The sequence below is a fragment of the Leucoraja erinacea genome, chromosome 36 (genome assembly GCF_028641065.1).
Source record: "Leucoraja erinacea ecotype New England chromosome 36, Leri_hhj_1, whole genome shotgun sequence".
Taxonomy (NCBI): Eukaryota; Metazoa; Chordata; class Chondrichthyes; order Rajiformes; family Rajidae; genus Leucoraja; species Leucoraja erinaceus.
Window position 1 is genome coordinate 1802775 of NC_073412.1, and position 17422 is coordinate 1820196.

The window sequence follows — 17422 nt, forward strand, 5'->3', positions numbered from 1 at the left end:
ATGAGGTCCCTCCCCTCAACCTTCTAAACTCCAGCGAGTACAGGCCCAGCGCTGTCAAACGCTCATCATATGCTAACCCATTCATCCAACTGTTATCCTTGCAGTGCCAGAGACCCGGGTTCGATCTTGACTGCGGGTGCTGTCTGTACGGAGTTTGCAGGTTCTCCTTGTGATAGTGGGCAAGTTGAGTCAAGTTTATTTGTCACATACACATACGAGATGTGCAGTGAAATGAAAGTGGCAATGCTCGCGGACTTTTGTGCAAAAGACAAACAACAAAACAACCAAACAAATTATAAACACAATCATAACACACATATTCTTTTACATAATAAATAATGGAAGGAAAAACGTTCAGTAGAGTTAGTCCCTGGTGAGATAGGCGTTTACAGTCCGAATTGCCTCTGGGAAGAAACTCCTTCTCAACCTCTCCGTTCTCACCGCATGGCAACGGAGGCGTTTGCCTGACCGTAGCGGCTGGAACAGTCCGTTGCAGGGGTGGAAGGGGTCTCCCATGATTTTGTTTGCTCTGGAGTTGCACCTCCTGTTGTATAGTTCCTGCAGGGGGGTGAGTGAAGTTCCCATAGTGCGTTCGGCCGAACGCACTACTCTCTGCAGAGCCTTCTTGTCCTTGGCAGAGCAATTCCCAAACCAGATGGTAATATTCCCGGACAAGATGCTTTCCACCGCCGCTGCGTAGAAGCACTGGAGCCTTGGGCCTTGGGGACTCTATGAACAGGACATACACTGGTCCACAGAAGAGATGGACATTTCCCACGGGATGGTTTGTACGCCATCTTGTTGGAAAGGCCGCAATATTTTGATTGCTTCGCTGAAAAATAACGTTTGTTGTTTTCTTCAAACGAGATAAATAGATGGCGACAGCTTTTCTCCCGCTTGTTACATCGAATAACCCATCTGTTCGCAGAATTTTGTCTTCTTACAATCAGCAAACAAAAAATAAAACCCGCAAAGAATTGTTATATTTGAAACAATGTGGAAACAGGCCCTTCGGCCCATCGAGTCCATGCCGACCAGCGATCGGCCGTATACTATTTCTTTAGTCAGAGGGTGGTGAATCTGTGCGATTCTCCCACGACCGTTACATGTGGGCAGCTTCATTTAATACCCAACAAACTGATGTCACCCCGGCTATCCTAGGCAGAGAGAGGAATGTTACAGCAAAGTGCAGGGAAGAGAGGGATAAAGATGCAATACCGCGTGGAAACAGGCCCTTCGGCCCAACTTGCCCATACCGGCCAACTGGAGGAGCAGCACCTCATATTCCGCTTGGGCAGTCTGCACCCTAGTGGCATAAACATTGACTTCTCCAATTTCCGGTAGCCCTTGCTGTCTCCTCCCCTTCTCAGCTCTCCCTCAGCCCTCGGGCTCCTCCTCTTCCTTTCTCCTTTCTTCTCCCCCCCCCCCCCACCACATCAGTCTGAAGAAGGGTTTCGGCCCGAAACGTTGCCTATTTCCATCACTCCATAGATGCTGCTGCACCCGCTGAGTTTCTCCAGCATTTGTGTCTACCTATCCCAGCTACACTAGTCCCACCTATCCCTCCAAAGCTGTCCTATCCATGTACCCGTCTAACTGTTCCTTCAACGTTGGGCTAGTCCCAGCCCTCTGGCAGCTCGTTCCGTACACCCACCACCTTTTGTGTTATGGATGGTGTGGAGGCAGATGACATCACTGTAACTTGGCATCATGTTTGACACAGGCGTTTGTACTAATCGCTCATTGCCTTGTCATTTTTTGCATTAAATTGTCAAACGCTCACAGGGAGATGGCAGCGAGATCTGTCCTCAGCTTTGGAGATAAACAAGAGCATCTGGCCCGATGTATCACTAACAGCACTGCCTCTTATTGTGTTCACTACCACTCATTAACTACTGCTGGGAGGAAACAAATTTGCTGAAAGTTATTTTCATAACAGCATCTTCCCAAGGGAGGGAGAGATTGCCATGTCGCCTTTGGTAGTTCCTGTCAGTGTGGCTGTTGTGTTCCACAGCTGGTTAGACAGACACAAAAATCTGGAGTAACTCAGCGGGACGGGCAGCAACCACGGAGAGCAGGAACGGGTGACGTTCCGGGTCGAGACTTTTCTCAGATCATTCCCAGAATCGGCAATAACAAGATGGTACAAACTACAGAAGAGACAACATCCATGCTGGGAACGTGCAAAGTGGGCATGGGAACTCAATCCTAAAGTTATCGCGCTTTCATCTCGTATTTCACCTGGGCAGTTTACAACCCAGCAGTTTGAATATTGATCTATCTAACTGAGAGGGTGGTGAATCTGTGGAATTCTTTGCCACTGAAGGCTGTGCAGGAGGCCAAGTCAGCGGATATTTTTAAGGCAGAGATAGATAGATTGTTGATTAGTACGGGTGACAATAGAAAATAGACAATAGGTGCAGGAGAAGAGGCCATTCGGCCCTTCGAGCCAGCACCGCCATTCAATGTGATCATGGCTGATCATCCCCAATCAGTACCTCGTTCCTGCCTTCTCCCCATATCCCCTGACTCCGCTATCTTTAAGAGCCCTATCTAGCTCTCTCTTGAAAGCATCCAGAGAACCGGCCTCCACCGCCCTCTGAGGCAGAGAATTCCACAGACTCACCACTCTGTGAGAAAAAGTGTTTCCTCGTCTCCGTTCTAAATGGCTTACTCCTTATTCTTAAACTGTGTGTGTGGCCCCTGGTTCTGGACTCTCCCAACATCGGGAATATGTTTCCTGCCTCTAGTGTGTCCAAACCCTCAACAATCTTAAATGTTTCAATGAGATGCCCTCTCATCCTTCTAAACTCCACAGAGTGTACAAGCCCAGCTGCTCCATTCCTCTCATTTCCCTTTCCCCTGACTCTCAGTCTGAAGAAAGGGTTTCGACCCGAAACGTCAGTCCAAAGATGGTCACAAAAAAGCTGGAGTAACTCAGCGGGACAGGCAGCATCTCTGGAGCGAAGGAATGGGTGACGTTTTGGGCCACCCGAAACATCACCCGTTCCTTCTCTCCAGAGATGCTGCCTGTCCCGCTGAGTTACTCCAGCTTTTTTGTGTCTATTGTATTGTATTGTATTTTAATGACCACACAGCCAGGCTGGTGGAATTTCTTATCAGTACAGCTCGGTACAGGTTCCAACATTTCATCAAACATTAAACATATAGCATAGATATACATACAGACAGACGCATCACATAATACATAAGGGCCATGCTTATTTTCATTCCTCACCGTACAGAGTTTAAAATGTTAATTGCAGTGGGAATGAAACTGTTTTTAAAGCGGTTTGTTTTTGAGGAGGAACAGCACCTCATATTCCGTTTGGGGAGTCTGCACCCCGGGGGCATGAACATCGAATTCTCCCAATTTTGTTAGTCCTTGCTGTCTCCTCCCCTTCCTCAGCCCCCCTGCTGTCTCCTCCCATCCCCCAGCCTTCTGGCTACTCCTCCTTTTCCCTTTCTTGTCCCCACCCATCCCCGCCCCCGATCAGTCTGAAGAAGGGTTTCGGCCCGAAACGTTGCCTATTTCCTTCGCTCCATAGATGCTGCTGCACCCGCTGAGTTTCTCCAGCTTTTTTGTGTAACCTTGTTTTTGAGGCAATTGTCCTGTAGCGCCTCCCAGAGGCATAGTGTGCAGGGTGAGTAGGATCAGAGATGACCTTGCGGGCTCTGTGTAATGTCCGTTTATGGTAAAGTGATTCAAGGGATGGTAGGGGTAAGCCAATAATTATATCTAAAGATATCTTCTACCAGATACAATGTGGTGTCTGGGGGACAACATATGTCACATGAAAGCAAACACAAATGAAAAGATTGCTAGAACATGGAAAGAGGTCACTGTATCCCCCAAGTCCACATCCATTGTAGTCCACAGACAGACCTGTTACATTTTTCTCCCCCCACATTTTTTCCTCAAGTACTTCAAAGTGATGGCAGTGGAATAACAAACTCAGAAACAGCGAGCTTGAACTGGCCTTTGAAACAAGCTGCAGAAAAACATCAAAGCTGCAAATCGTACCATGGATAATAGCGAGAGACTTTCCAATATTCGTGAATTAAAATCCAGTTTGTTTGTGGCTAAATGTTTAAGAAGGAACTGCAGATGCTGGAAAATGGAAGTGCTGGAGAAACTCAGCGGGTGCAGCAGCATCTATGGGGCGAAGGAAATAGGCGACGTTTCGGGCCGAAACCCAAAAGGGTTTCGGCCCGAAACGTTACCTATTTCCTTCAGGGTTTCGGCCTCAAACGTTGCCTATTTCCTTCAGGGTTTTGGCCTGAAACGTTGCCTATTTCCTTCAGGGTTTCGGCCTGAAACGTTGCCTATTTCCTTCAGGGTTTCGGCCTGAAACGTCGCCTATTTCCTTCGCTCCATAGATGCTGCTGCACTCATTAACCATTGTGTCGGAAGGAACTGCAGATGCTGGAAAATCGAAGGTAGACAAAAGTGCTGGAGAAACTCAGCGGGTGCGGCAGCATCTATGGAGCGAAGGAAATAGGCAATGTTTTGGCCCGAAACGTCGCCTATTTCCTTCGCTCCATAGATGCTGCTGCACCTGCTGAGTTTCTCCAGCTTTTTTGTGTACCTAAGAATCTATCTATCTCTGCATTAAAAATATACAGCGTGCGAACAGGCCCTTCGGCCCACCGACCGACCAGCGTTCCCCCCACATAAATACTATCCTACACACATTAGGGACAATTTACAATTGTACAAAGCCAATTTACCTACAAACCTGCATGCATTTGGTGTGGGAGGAAACCGGAGCACCCGGAGAAAACCCACGCAGGTCACGGGGAGAACGTGCAAACTCCGTACAGAGAGCACCCGTGGCCGTTATTTAACGCGGGCCTCTGGCGCAGTGAGGCAGCGACACAGCCGCTGCGCCATCATGCTGTGCCACGGATGGTATTGCATGCACTGAGTGGACAGATTAACAGCTACTACACTGTTTGTGTTCAAACCCTTGTATGAAGAGCTCTTCACTGGGTCTCAGTCGCTAATGAAAGCATCTTTGAGCTGTAATTACTAATACAGAGCCTGCATTCATCTTGCATTGACCCTGTGCTGCAGTGATGTCTGGTCATCTCATTATCTCCTGGTAATTGAATTTAGACACAGCATCTCACAACATCCCAAAGTACATCACAAGCAGGGAGACAAACCTCTCCACTATGGGTGGTGTTGCTCTAAATTCAAAAATCATGGTGTGATTTTAACATGACAAGAACTCACAAACTTCATGAGTATATGAACTTGTTTTCAATGGCTAACTGTGGGTAAATGTTGACCAGAATGTCTGTAGAAGGGTCTCGACCCGAAACGGCACCCATTCCTTCTCTCCAGAGATGCTGCCCGTCCCGCTGAGTTACTCCAGCTTTTTGAGTCCACCTGTTGACCAGAAGATAACTTTAGTCATCTGTGGTTTGAGTGGACTGAGGCAGCTGGTGATGGATAGACCGATAGTTGGAGAGACATGGAGATAGATATGGAGAGATTGATATGGATAGAGAAATAGATATACTGTAGGTAGACTGAGAGTTCACTAGTTTATTGTCACGTGTACCGAGGTACGGTGAAAAGCTTTTGTTGCGTGCTAACCCAGTCAGTAGAAAGCCAATACATGATTACAAGACTAAGCGGAGGTTGGGCGATCTTTTCGCCAAACACCTCCGCTCACAGTCCGCAATAACCTACCTGAACTCCCGGTGGCTCAGCACTTCAACTCCCCCTCCCATTCCCAATCCGACCTCTCTGTCCTGGGTCTCCTCCATTGCCAGAGTGAGCAACACCGGGAATTGGAGGAACAGCACCTCATATTCCGCCTGGGTTGCTTGCGTCCGGATGGCATGAACGTTGAATTCTCCCAATTTTGCTCCTCCCCTTCCTTAACCCTCGAGCTGTCTCCTCCCATCCCCCCGCCCTCGGGCTCCTCCTCCTCCCTTTTTCCTTCCTTCTCCCCCCCCCCCACCCCTCCATCAGTCTGAGGAAGGGTTTCGGCCCGAAACGTCGCCTATTTCCTTCGCTCCATAGATGCTGCTGCACCCGCTGAGTTTCTCCAGCAATTTTGTGTACACGTGAATACAATCGATCCATTTACAGTGTACATGATAAGGGAATAACGTTTAGTGCAAGGTAAAGCCAGCAAAGTCCGATCAAGGATAGTCCGAGGGTCACCAATGACGTTGATAGTAGATAGATAGATTATTTGGATTGATAGGGAGAGATAGACATGGATTGATCGATATTTAGTGTTCACGAAGGAACTGCAGATGCTGGAAAATCGAAGGTAGATAAAAATGCTGGAGAAACTCAGCGGGTGCAGCAGCATCTATGGAGCGAAGGAAATAGGCAACGTTTCGGGACGAAACCCTTCCGGGTTTCGACCCGAAACGTTGCCTATTTCCTTCCGGGTTTCGACCCGAAACGTTGCCTATTTCCTTCGCTCCGTAGATGCTGCTGCACCCGCTGAGTTTCTCCAGCTTTTTTGCGTACCTTTGATAGATATTTAGTTTAGTTTAGAGAAACAGCGTGGAAACAGGCCCTACGGCCCACTGAGTCTGTACCGACCAGCGATCCCCGCACACTAACACTACCCTACACACACTAGGGACAATTTACACATACACCAAGCCAATTAACCATCGACCTTGTACGTCTTTGGAGTGTGGGAGGAGACTGAAGTTCTCGGAGAAAACCCACGTTGTGATGGGGAGATTTTCGGTTCGATTGGGTCTGCTTGGACATCCATGTTTAACAAGGGTTGTTTGTTTAATTGCAGAAGATGGTGCGGGAGATACGGAAGCAAGGACAGGTACGTTTGCAAGTAATGGCAGTTATGTTGTGTGTGCCTATTCTATCACATTCTATCACAGAGCCAGACTTACAACAGCATCAAAACAGGCAATGGGCTGACGTGTAGTACGCAACGGAGCGGAACGTGGGCCTTTCTTTCATCCATTTCAGTAACCCGACCCCACCCGACCCGCAGTGTAATCAACGTTGCGGGGGAACAGTTTGTGTTAATAAATTAAAATTCTGAAAATGAGGAGAAGATTTTTACCAAAGAACTTTGATTTTCACGAGGATGTTTCCGTCTCCGCACGTGTATCGTTGCTCCGCTGTGACGGGATCTTTGGCGCGGAGACGGAAGCCGGTTACGGAAATGGGGCCGGAAATGACCCGCGAATCTGCCCGCGACCGTTCTATATCTTTTTCGTCGAGTTCGTAGCGGCCCTACAGGCTGTCTTGCTCGCTGTGCGATCTTTGCTCTGGACCTCGATTCACCGACTTTGGGTCCAACCTTTGCTATTTGTAGAAGGTGCAAAATCTGGCATTTTATTACGTATTAACAGAGTGCATTTTGCTGGATTTTAAATATGATGCAATATTGAAGATTGACAGTGGAGATTACTGGAGACAGTGTTTGCTTGGTGCTTGTCTTCAGGCTGTAATGATCAATTGATTATTAGCTCACACCAGTGTTTCTCATTAAATATTTATCCTGTCTACCAGGTTTTGTGATTTAGGAGCTGGGGAGCTAATGTGCTGTGCTGTAGATGGGAGTGTTAGCTTCTTGTTAGGGGAAATGTGACAGCTCTTGGCTCCAAAGGTCACAGCCACTCAATGATGCACACTGGTTAGAGGGTGACAACTCTGCTACGAGTGCTGACAAATGGTTTAGTTTAGAGACACAGCGTGGAAACAGGCCCTTCGGTCCACCGCGTCCGTGCCGACCAGCGATCCCCGCCCATCAACGCTATCACACATACACACACACACACACACAAGGGACAATTTACAGTAGACACAAAATGCAGGAGAGACTCAGCGGGCGAGGCAGCATCTATGGAGAAAAGGTGACGTTTCAGGTCGAGACCCTTCTTCAGACTGATGTTACATAGAAACATCGACAACAGGTGCAGGAGTAGAGGCCATTCGGCCCTTCGAGCCTGCACCATTCGCCATTCAATATGATCATGGCTGATCATCCAACTCAGTATCCCATCCCTGCCTTCTCTCCATACCCCCTGATCCCCTTTAGCCACAAGGGCCACATCTAACTCCCTCTTAAATATAGCCAATGAACTGTGTGGCCTCAACTACCTCCTGTGGCAGAGAATTCCACAGATTCACCACTCTCTGTGTGTGAAAAAAAAAGTTTTTCTCATCTCGGTCCTAAACGATTTTCCCCCTTATCCTTAAACTGTGTGACCCCTTGTTCTGGGGGCATCAAGCCAATGAATTGGCCTCCACTGCCTTCTGTGGCAGAGAATGCCACAAATACACAACTCTCTGGGTGAAAACATTTTTTTGCACATCTCAGTTTTAAATGGCCACCCCTTTATTCTTAGACTGTGGCCCCTGGTTCTGGACTCCCCCAACATTGGGAACGTTTTTCCTACTTCCATGGCACCTGTCCAAATGTCTTCTATGTGTTGTTATAGTCGCTGCCTCAGCTACTGTACCTGTTCCGGCAGCTCGTTCCATACACCCACCCACCCACTGTGTGTCTTTGTGCAGAGAGATATGATTGAATCATCCGATCTAATCAGGGAGGATTCCATGCAAGGATCCAGAATGGAATCATTTGATGGAATCACCACGGCATTCAAACCACAGTGACTGGAGATCGCCAGGGTTAATTGGACAAGTCAGTTATGAAAAGCAACAAGTGGCAAATAACATTGGCACCACCAAGCAATCAGCAGCCAGTTTGAACCCATTTATTTATTTGCATTTTTCCTCTCATTATTCCAACTGGAAAAATCTGACTTAAACCTTTCAAAAGCATCAGAGCAGAATTGAAATTCAGTTTCCAGTAAATGGAGCTCTTTGAACTGTGTGTGTGTGTGTGTGTCCACTATATAATATACTATATGTGCGTGTGTGTGTGCGTGTGTGTGTGCGTTTGTGTGTGTGTGCACGTGTGTGGTGTGTATGGTGTGTGGTGTGTATGGTGTGTGTGTGTGTGTGTGTGTGTGTGTGTGTGTGTGTGTGTGTGTGTGTGTGTGTGTGTGTGTGCGTGTGTGTGCGCGTGTGTGGTGTGGTGTGTGTGTGTGTGTGTGTATAATTTTTATTGATATGTTTTTTTAAGTCCAAAGATTAACTTAAAGCTTATAAGATCCTTCATATTTACCATTTGCTACTTTCATTTGCAATGGTCTATGATTGACTGGAAGAATTCCCAGTGAACTGTGAAGAGATGTTAAGCCAAGCTTATCGCTAAGTGGAAGGGAGACACAAAACGCTGGAGTAACTCAGCGGGACAGGCAGCATCTCTGGAGAGAAGGAACGGGTGACGTTTCGGGTCGAGACCCTTCTTCATCATTAAGTGCATTCCATTGGAAAGCTTGTCATGTGTATTAATGGCGGGAATGGTGAGTGGCCCCATGTATGTAGGCTCGCAATGCCAGAGTCGAACACCAAGATGTCAAGACCAACTCTTGTCTGCCTACACATAATCCATATCACACCCCCCTCCCCTGTATTATGTGTGAGAGGGAACTGCAGATGCTGGTTCACACTGAAGATAGACACAAAGTGCTGGAGTGACTCAACGGGTCAGGCAGCATCTCGGGAGAATATGGACGGGCGATGTTTTGGGTTGGAACCCTTCTTCAGATGGAAGTTTCGTCCGAAGCAGACAGTCACCCATTCGCGTGTAGGAAGGAACTGAAGATGCTGGTTTACACCCACAAGATGCATGAAGAACAAATCCACAAAATGCTGGAGTAACTCAGCGGGACAGGCTAGCAACAGACCAAAATGTGGATTGCTGGCTGGTGCGGACTCGATGGGCCAAAGGGCCTGTAGTAAAGTACAAAATTCTTCAGGGGCTGGACAGGCTAGATGCAGGAAGATTCTTCCTGATGTTGGGGAACGTGTTTCTAGCTTCAGGTTCCTGGGAGTCAACATCTCCGATGACCTCTCTTGGACCCACAATACCTCTACTCTGATCAAGAAGGCTCATCAGCGTCTCTTCTTCCTGAGGAGACTGAAGAAGGTCCATCTGTCTCCTCAGATCCTGGTGAACTTCTACCGCTGCACCATTGAGAGCATCCTTACCAACTGCATCACAGTATGGTATGGCAACTGCTCTGTCTCCGACCGGAAGGCATTGCAGAGGGTGGTGAAAATTGCCCAACGCATCACCGGTTCCACGCTCCCCTCCATTGAGTCTGTCCAAAGCAAGCGCTGTCTGCGGAGGGCGCTCAGCATCGCCAAGGACTGCTCTCACCCCAACCATGGACTGTTTACCCTCCTACCATCCGGGAGGCGCTACAGGTCTCTCCGTTGCCGAACCAGCAGGTCGAGGAACAGCTTCTTTCCGGCGGCTGTCACTCTACTCAACAACGTACCTCGGTGACTGCCAATCACCACCCCCCCCCCCCCCGGACACTTATTATTATTTTTTTAATTCAAATCGTTTGCTATGTCGCTCTTCAAGGGAGATGCTAAATGCATTTCGTTGTCTCTGTACTGTACACTGACAATGACAATTAAAATGAATCTGAATCTGAATCGGAAGTCCAGAACAAGGGGCCACACACACAGTTTAAGGTTAAGAGGGAAGCCTTTTAGGACCGAGATGAGAAAAACATTTTTTTTTACACACAGAGAGAGTGGTGAATCTGTGGAATTCTCTGCCACAGAAGGTAGTTGAGGCCACACAGTTCATTGGCTATATTTAAGAGGGTGTTAGATGTGGCCCTTGTGGCTAAAGGGATCAGGGGGTATGGAGAGAAGGCAGGGATGGGATACTGAGTTGGATGATCAGCCAAAAACTCAGCGGGTGCAGCAGCATCTATGGAGCGAAGGAAATAGGCAACGTTTCGTCCCGAAACGTTGCCTATTTCCTTTGGGTTTCGGCCCTATTTCCTATTGAATGGCGGTGCAGGCTCGAAGGGCCGAATGGCCTCTACTCCTGCACCTATTTTCTATGTTTCCACGCTGAAATTATAAACTAAAACTAACCCCCCCACCCAACCTTTAACCCATGACCTCTGCTTGTTGACCCCACCCCCTTGTACAGTTAGGCCTTGTTGTCCCAAACTAGCTCAGTAAATGAACCAGGTAAGGCTGGTTTTACTAAGTCTTGCTAGACTTGATGAGTAACAATGTCCGTGCAATGTCATAATTCTTCCCAAGATGGTTCCACGTAGAATTGAGTGGGAAACATGTGGTTCTACTTTTCACTAACCAAGCTTATTTTTGGCCTTTACAGCAATGAAACCCTTGGAGTCGACTGAAGATAAGGAGGGTGAGTTTGACCCGTCTTCATTCAAAGCTTCCTTGTGCAATATGGATTGCTTCAGACTGAACCCATTTTGAACTCTGTCTCAAAGCTGGCACCCTACAGAGGGTAGTTGAGGCCACACAGTTCATTGGCTATATTTAAGAGGGAGTTAGATGTGGCCCTTGTGGCTAAGGGGATCAGGGGGTATGGAGAGAAGGCAGGTACGGGATACTGAGTTGGATGATCAGCCATGATCATATTGAATGGCGGTGCAGGCTCGAAGGGTCGAATGGCCTACTCCTGCACCTAATTTCTATGTTTCTATATGATCATGGCTGATCATCCAAAATCAGTACCCCGTTCCTGCTTCCTCCCCCATATCCCTTGTTTCCTTTACCCTAAGAGCTAAATCTAATTCCCTCACTGGGGGACAATTTACAGAGGACAGTTAGCCCACAAACCTGCGCGTCTTTGAAGTGTGGGAGGAAACCGAAGATCTCGGAGAAAACTCAAGCAGGTTACAGTTAGAACGTACAAATTCTGTACAGACAAGTCAGTCAGGATCGAACCCGGGCCTCTGGAGCTGTAAAGGGCCTGTCCCACTGTGCGAGTTTACCCAAGAGCTCTCCCAAGTTAAAAAAAAAATCAAACTCGTGGAATGTACGTCGGAGCTCTGGGACGTCTCTTAGCGGCTCGTAACGCTAACGGCAGGTACTCGGGAAACGCGGTAAGCTCGTGAAGATTTTTCAACGTGTTGAAAAAATGTCCACGAGAGCCCCGAGTTCCCACGAGTGGCCATTACCGTAAATCTCCGTGTTCCAATCAGGGCCAACTCGGGAGAGCTGGTGAATGACCTCGTACAGTGGGACGGCCTCTTAAGGCAGTAGCTCTCCGCTGCGCCCCCTTGTCAGCCCCTGTCCAAGTCACATCCAAGCAGTAGCAAGTGAAGTGTTGTATACCCATAACACATATGCATGTTTCTGGTATTCCATAAACAAATCCATTACAGATGTTCCCTCAGGTTTGGAGGATGTTTAACATATAACCATATAACATATAACCATATAACATATAACCATATAACAATTACAGCACGGAAACAGGCCATCTCGGCCCTACAAGTCCATGCCGAACAAATTTTTTTTCGCCTTAGTCCCACCTGCCTGCACTCATACCATAACCCTCCATTCCCTTCTCATCCATATGCCTATCCAATTTATTTTTAAATGATACCAATGAACCTGCCTCCACCACTTCCACTGGAAGCTCATTCCACACCGCTACCACTCTGAGTAAAGAAGTTCCCCCTCATGTTACCCCTAAACTTCTGTCCCTTAATTCTGAAGTCATGTCCTCTTGTTTGAATCTTCCCTATTCTCAAAGGGAAAAGCTGGTCCACGTCAACTCTGTCTATCCCTCTCATCATTTTAAAGACCTCTATCAAGTCCCCCCTTAACCTTCTGCGCTCCAGAGAATAAAGACCTAACTTATTCAACCTATCTCTGTAACTTAGTTGTTGAAACCCAGGCAACATTCTAGTAAATCTCCTCTGTACTCTCTCTATTTTGTTGACATCCTTCCTATAATTGGGCGACCAAAATTGTACACCATACTCCAGATTTGGTCTCACCAATGCCGTGTACAATTTTAACATTACATCCCAGCTTCTATACTCAATGCTCTGATTTATAAAGGCCAGCACACCAAAAGCTTTCTTTACATGAGCTGACAATGTGCGCCAGGCTTGGTCACATCTGCGTAGAGAAACACAGTCAACATTTCAGCGCCATAGCCAAAACCGCGAGGCAGATGCTGCCTGACCTAATGAGCGAGTCCTTTCTGCTCAGCTCCAGATTGCCATGATCTATGCGATTCTGCGTTTGTGTGACAAATGAACCTGTCCTACACAAAACATCTGGGCGCTGGGGAAAACTGCACTTAGAAATATAGAAATTAGGTGCAGGAGTAGAGGCCATTCGGCCCTTCGAGCCTGCACCACCATTCAATATGATCATGGCTGATCATCCAACTCAGTATCCCGTACCTGCCTTCTCTCCATACGCTCTGATCCCTTTAGCCACAAGGGCCACATCTAACCCTCTTAAATATAGCCAATGAACTGTGTGGCCTCAACTACCCTCTGTGGCAGAGAATTCCAGAGATTCACCACTCTCTGTGTGAAAAAAGTTCTCCTCATCTCGGTTTTAAAGGATTTTCCCCTTATCCTTAAGCTGTGACCCCTTGTCCTGGACTTCCCCAACATCGGGAACAATCTTCCTGCATCTAGCCTGTCCAACCCCTTAAGAATTTTGTAAGTTTCTATAAGATCCTCCCTCAATCTCCTAAATTCTAGAGAGTATAAACCAAGTCTATCCAGTCTTTCTTCATAAGACAGTCCTGTACGCTTGTACGGTTCAGATGCACAAAGGTGGCAGCGACATTATTTGAGCAGAGGACGCGAGCGAGGGAGTAAATAGGCCATTACAATACCTTGGAGATCCATTAACATCTCTGTCTCTCTCCAGTTCTGTTGGCTTTGGTCAACAGGAGCAGGGAGACTGAAATAGCATCCAAAATAATTGTGGTGCCCCCACTGGTAACGAACGCATGTTGATGGAACAGAGAGGGGTGTATGTATTCATTGTGGATACCATCTTGTTAGAGACTGGAGCTGGTATGGTTTGTGGGAGCGTTAGTAACGATAGGCCAGCGATAACAGGATTGTTTTAACAGTTGAAACAGAAAACGGTTAAAACAGCGGAATAACAATTGTAGTCGGTGTCCCAGACGCATTGATCATCCCTCCGTTCTCGTTGTGTATTCTTAATGGTCAATATCAGTGCTTTTCCATTATAGAGTTGACTTACAAAAACAATTGAGATTCTATCAAGGAATTGGTGTCTGCGGAGTCAAGGGAATAAATCACTTATTCCCAACTGCTCCCGTGACAGATCTTTTGTGCGCTCTGAATGAAAATGATGCAATTACGTGTTTCGTTTAGTTTAGAAATACAGCGCGGAAACAGGCCCTTCGGCCCACCGGGTCCGAACCGACCAGCGATCCACGCACGCTAACACTAACCAACACACACACACACACTAGGGACAATTTACACTTACACCTTAACCTACAAACCTGCACGCCTTTGGAGTGTGGGAGGAAACCGAAGATCTCGGAGAAAGGATCGAACCCGGGTCTTTGGCAGCGTAGGCTCTACCGCTGCGCCACCGTGCCGCTCAGCGTGGAAGGCGCAAAGTGCTGGAGTAACTCAGCGGGTCAGGCAGCATCTGTGGAGAACATGGATAGGTGATGTTTCACAGAGTGCTGGAGTAACTCAGCGGGTCAGGCAGCATCTATGGAGCTAAGGAAATAGGCAACGTTTCGGGCCGAAACCCGTAAGGGTTTCGGCCCAAAACGTTGCCTATTTCCAGAAGGATTTCGGCCCGAAACGTTGCCTATTTCCTTAGCTCCATAGATGCTGCTGCACCATAACTCAGTGGGTCAGGCAGCTTCTGTGGAGAACATGGATAGGTGACATTTCACAGAGTGCTGGAGTAACTCAGCGGGTCAGGCAGCATCTGTGGAGAACATGGATAGGTGATGTTTCACAGAGTGCTGGAGTAACTCAGTGGGTCAGGCAGCATCTGTGGAGAACATGGATGAGTGAAGTTTCGGGTTGGGACACTTTTCAGGCAGCATCTGACTGAATGTGGGTGGGGGGAGGAGTGGGTGGTAGTGGGGGGGGGGGGGGGGTGGGGAGGGATGGAAAGCTGGATGAGAGGAGGGGCCAGACAGAGTGTAGTCGCAAACAGCTGAACGCATGCGAGGGTCGGTTTTAAATGGGCAGATTATTGGACTGAGACCCAGTGATGAAAAAAAACAGGCGTGCGTGCGTCCAAAAAGGATATAGAGTTGGGAACTATGAAGCTGGAGGTGAGAAAAGTGGCGAATTGTGAAGCCAGAGGAAGGAATGTAACGATGAGGTTCGATATGATCTATTCTGTTTCCCGCAGAACGTAGGTGGGCTACACTTTGAGAAGTAGTTCTTTGATTGCCGTGTGCTTTGGGAAGACCAGAGATCAGAGATGATGCTATCTAGATGTATGAAGTGGAATTGCATTAGACTCCAGGGCCCTCATTGACGGAACAAGTTGGCGGGTTAATTTTAAGGATGTGTCAGTATAGTTCAATTGTAACCCAAAATGATCGATTGGCTGTTTCGACAAAGAGTTCTTGCCTCAGTACGCACAATTTTGTTCAATCAGTCCACTTAGGAATTTAAGGATGTATAATTATATAATTCTTTCCTCGAATCTTCAGAATATCCCAAAGTGTTTTAAACAACAAGGTTATAATGAGCAGATAATTACTTTGCAATCGATGTTTCATTGGCAAAAATTTGCCAGGCATTTTGCACACGGCAAAATCCAATGTTGTCTTTCATCAAGTGTCGTGATCTATAACAGCAAACAGCTGGCCTTCATTTTAATTGGAACTTCAAACATAGAAATATAGACAATAGGTGCAGGAGTAGAGGCCATTCGGCCCTTCGAGCCTGCACCGCCATTCAATATGATCATGGCTGATCATCCAACTCAGTATCTCATCCCTGCCTTCTCTCCATACCCCCTGATCCCTTTAGCCACAAGGGCCACATTTAACTCCCTCTTAAATATAGCCAATGAACTGTGTGGCCTCAACTACCTTCTGTGGCAGAGAATTCCACAGATTCACCACTCTCTGTGTGAAAAATGTTTTTCTCATCTCAGTCCTAAAAGACTTCCCTCTTATCCTTAAACTGTGTGACCCCTTGTTCTGGACTTCCCAAACATCGGGAACAATCTTCCTGCATCTAGCCTGTCCAACCCCTTAAGAGTTTTGTAAGTTTCTATAAGATCCCCCCTCAATCTTCTAAATTCTAGCGAGTACAAGCCGAGTCTATCCAGTCTTTCTTCATATGAAAGTCCTGCCATCCCAGGAATCAGTCTGGTGAACCTTCTCTGAGACCCAGAACAAGGTTTCATACTTTGTTATTGTATTATGAATGCAATTTAATTATCTAATTGGCCTTGTGGATCATAGAACAGTATAGCAGACGAAGAGGCCCTTCAGCCCACAATGCCAGTACTGTGCATGATGCCAAGTTACACTGAGCTTTAAATGTACTTTGACCAATATTCCTCCATTGCATGCATATGTCCATGTGGCTCTAATAACTATTGAATACTATTATCAGTTATGGACTCATTATTACTGAAATAGGCCCTTTAGCTCAAGGTTTAAGTTTAGTTTAGAGAAACAGCGTGGAAACAGTCCCTTCGGCCCATCGAGTCCATGCCGACCTGCGTTCTATACACATTATAACTATCCTCCACACACTAGGGCCAATTGTACCTTTATACCATATAATAACCATATAACCATATAACAATTACTGCACGGAAACAGGCCATCTCGACCCTTCTAGTCCGTGCCGAACACATAATCTCCCCTAGTCCCATATACCTGCGCTCAGACCATAACCCTCCATTCCCTTCCCATCCATATAACTATCCAATTTATTTTTAAATGATAAAAACGAACCTGCCTCCACCACCTTCACTGGAAGCTCATTCCACACAGCTACCACTCTCTGAGTAAAGAAGTTCCCCCTCATGTTACCCCTAAACTTCAGTCCCTTAATTCTCAAGCCATGTCCCCTTGTTTGAATCTTCCCTACTCTCAGTGGGAAAAGCTTTTCCACGTCAACTCTGTCTATCCCTCCCATCATTTAAAAAACCTCTATCAAGTCCCCCCTTAACCTTCTGCGCTCCAAAGAATAAAGCCCTAACTTGTTCAACCTTTCTCTGTAACTTAGTTGCTGAAACCCAGGGTATACCGAACCTACAAATCCCTGTATGTCTTTGGAGAGTCGGAGGAAACCGGAGATCCTGGAGAAAACCCACGCAGGTCACGGGGAGAACGGACAAACTCCGTACAGACGGGGATCGCTGGTCGGCGCGGACTCGGCGGGCCGAATGGCCTGTTTCCGCGCTGTATCTCTAAACTAAACTAAATTAAATCAGGGATTTGAATACTCTGCATTCTGGAAATGTGATCGACACACCATGGATTGTGTCTACACACTATGGACAGCTCGATTGTATAGACTTTCCCCTGACTGGTTAGCACACAGCAAA

General features: G+C 47.2%; 1 protein-coding gene across 12 annotated transcripts in view; it reads left to right on the forward strand.

Annotated features, from left to right (window-relative positions):
- Nucleotides 1-17422, forward strand: part of cd276 (CD276 molecule) — a 102809-nt gene that overhangs the window by 72946 nt on the left and 12441 nt on the right. For 7 of the 12 annotated variants that reach the window (XM_055662904.1, XM_055662903.1, XM_055662906.1 and 4 more), the window contains one exon: nt 6786-6818. In XM_055662904.1, the coding sequence (XP_055518879.1) occupies nt 6786-6818 (33 nt within the window). Of the gene's footprint in view, nt 1-6785; nt 6819-11231; nt 11268-17422 lie in introns of all 12 variants that reach the window. The other 5 variants (XM_055662911.1, XM_055662912.1, XM_055662909.1 and 2 more) reach the window with 3 other exon arrangements.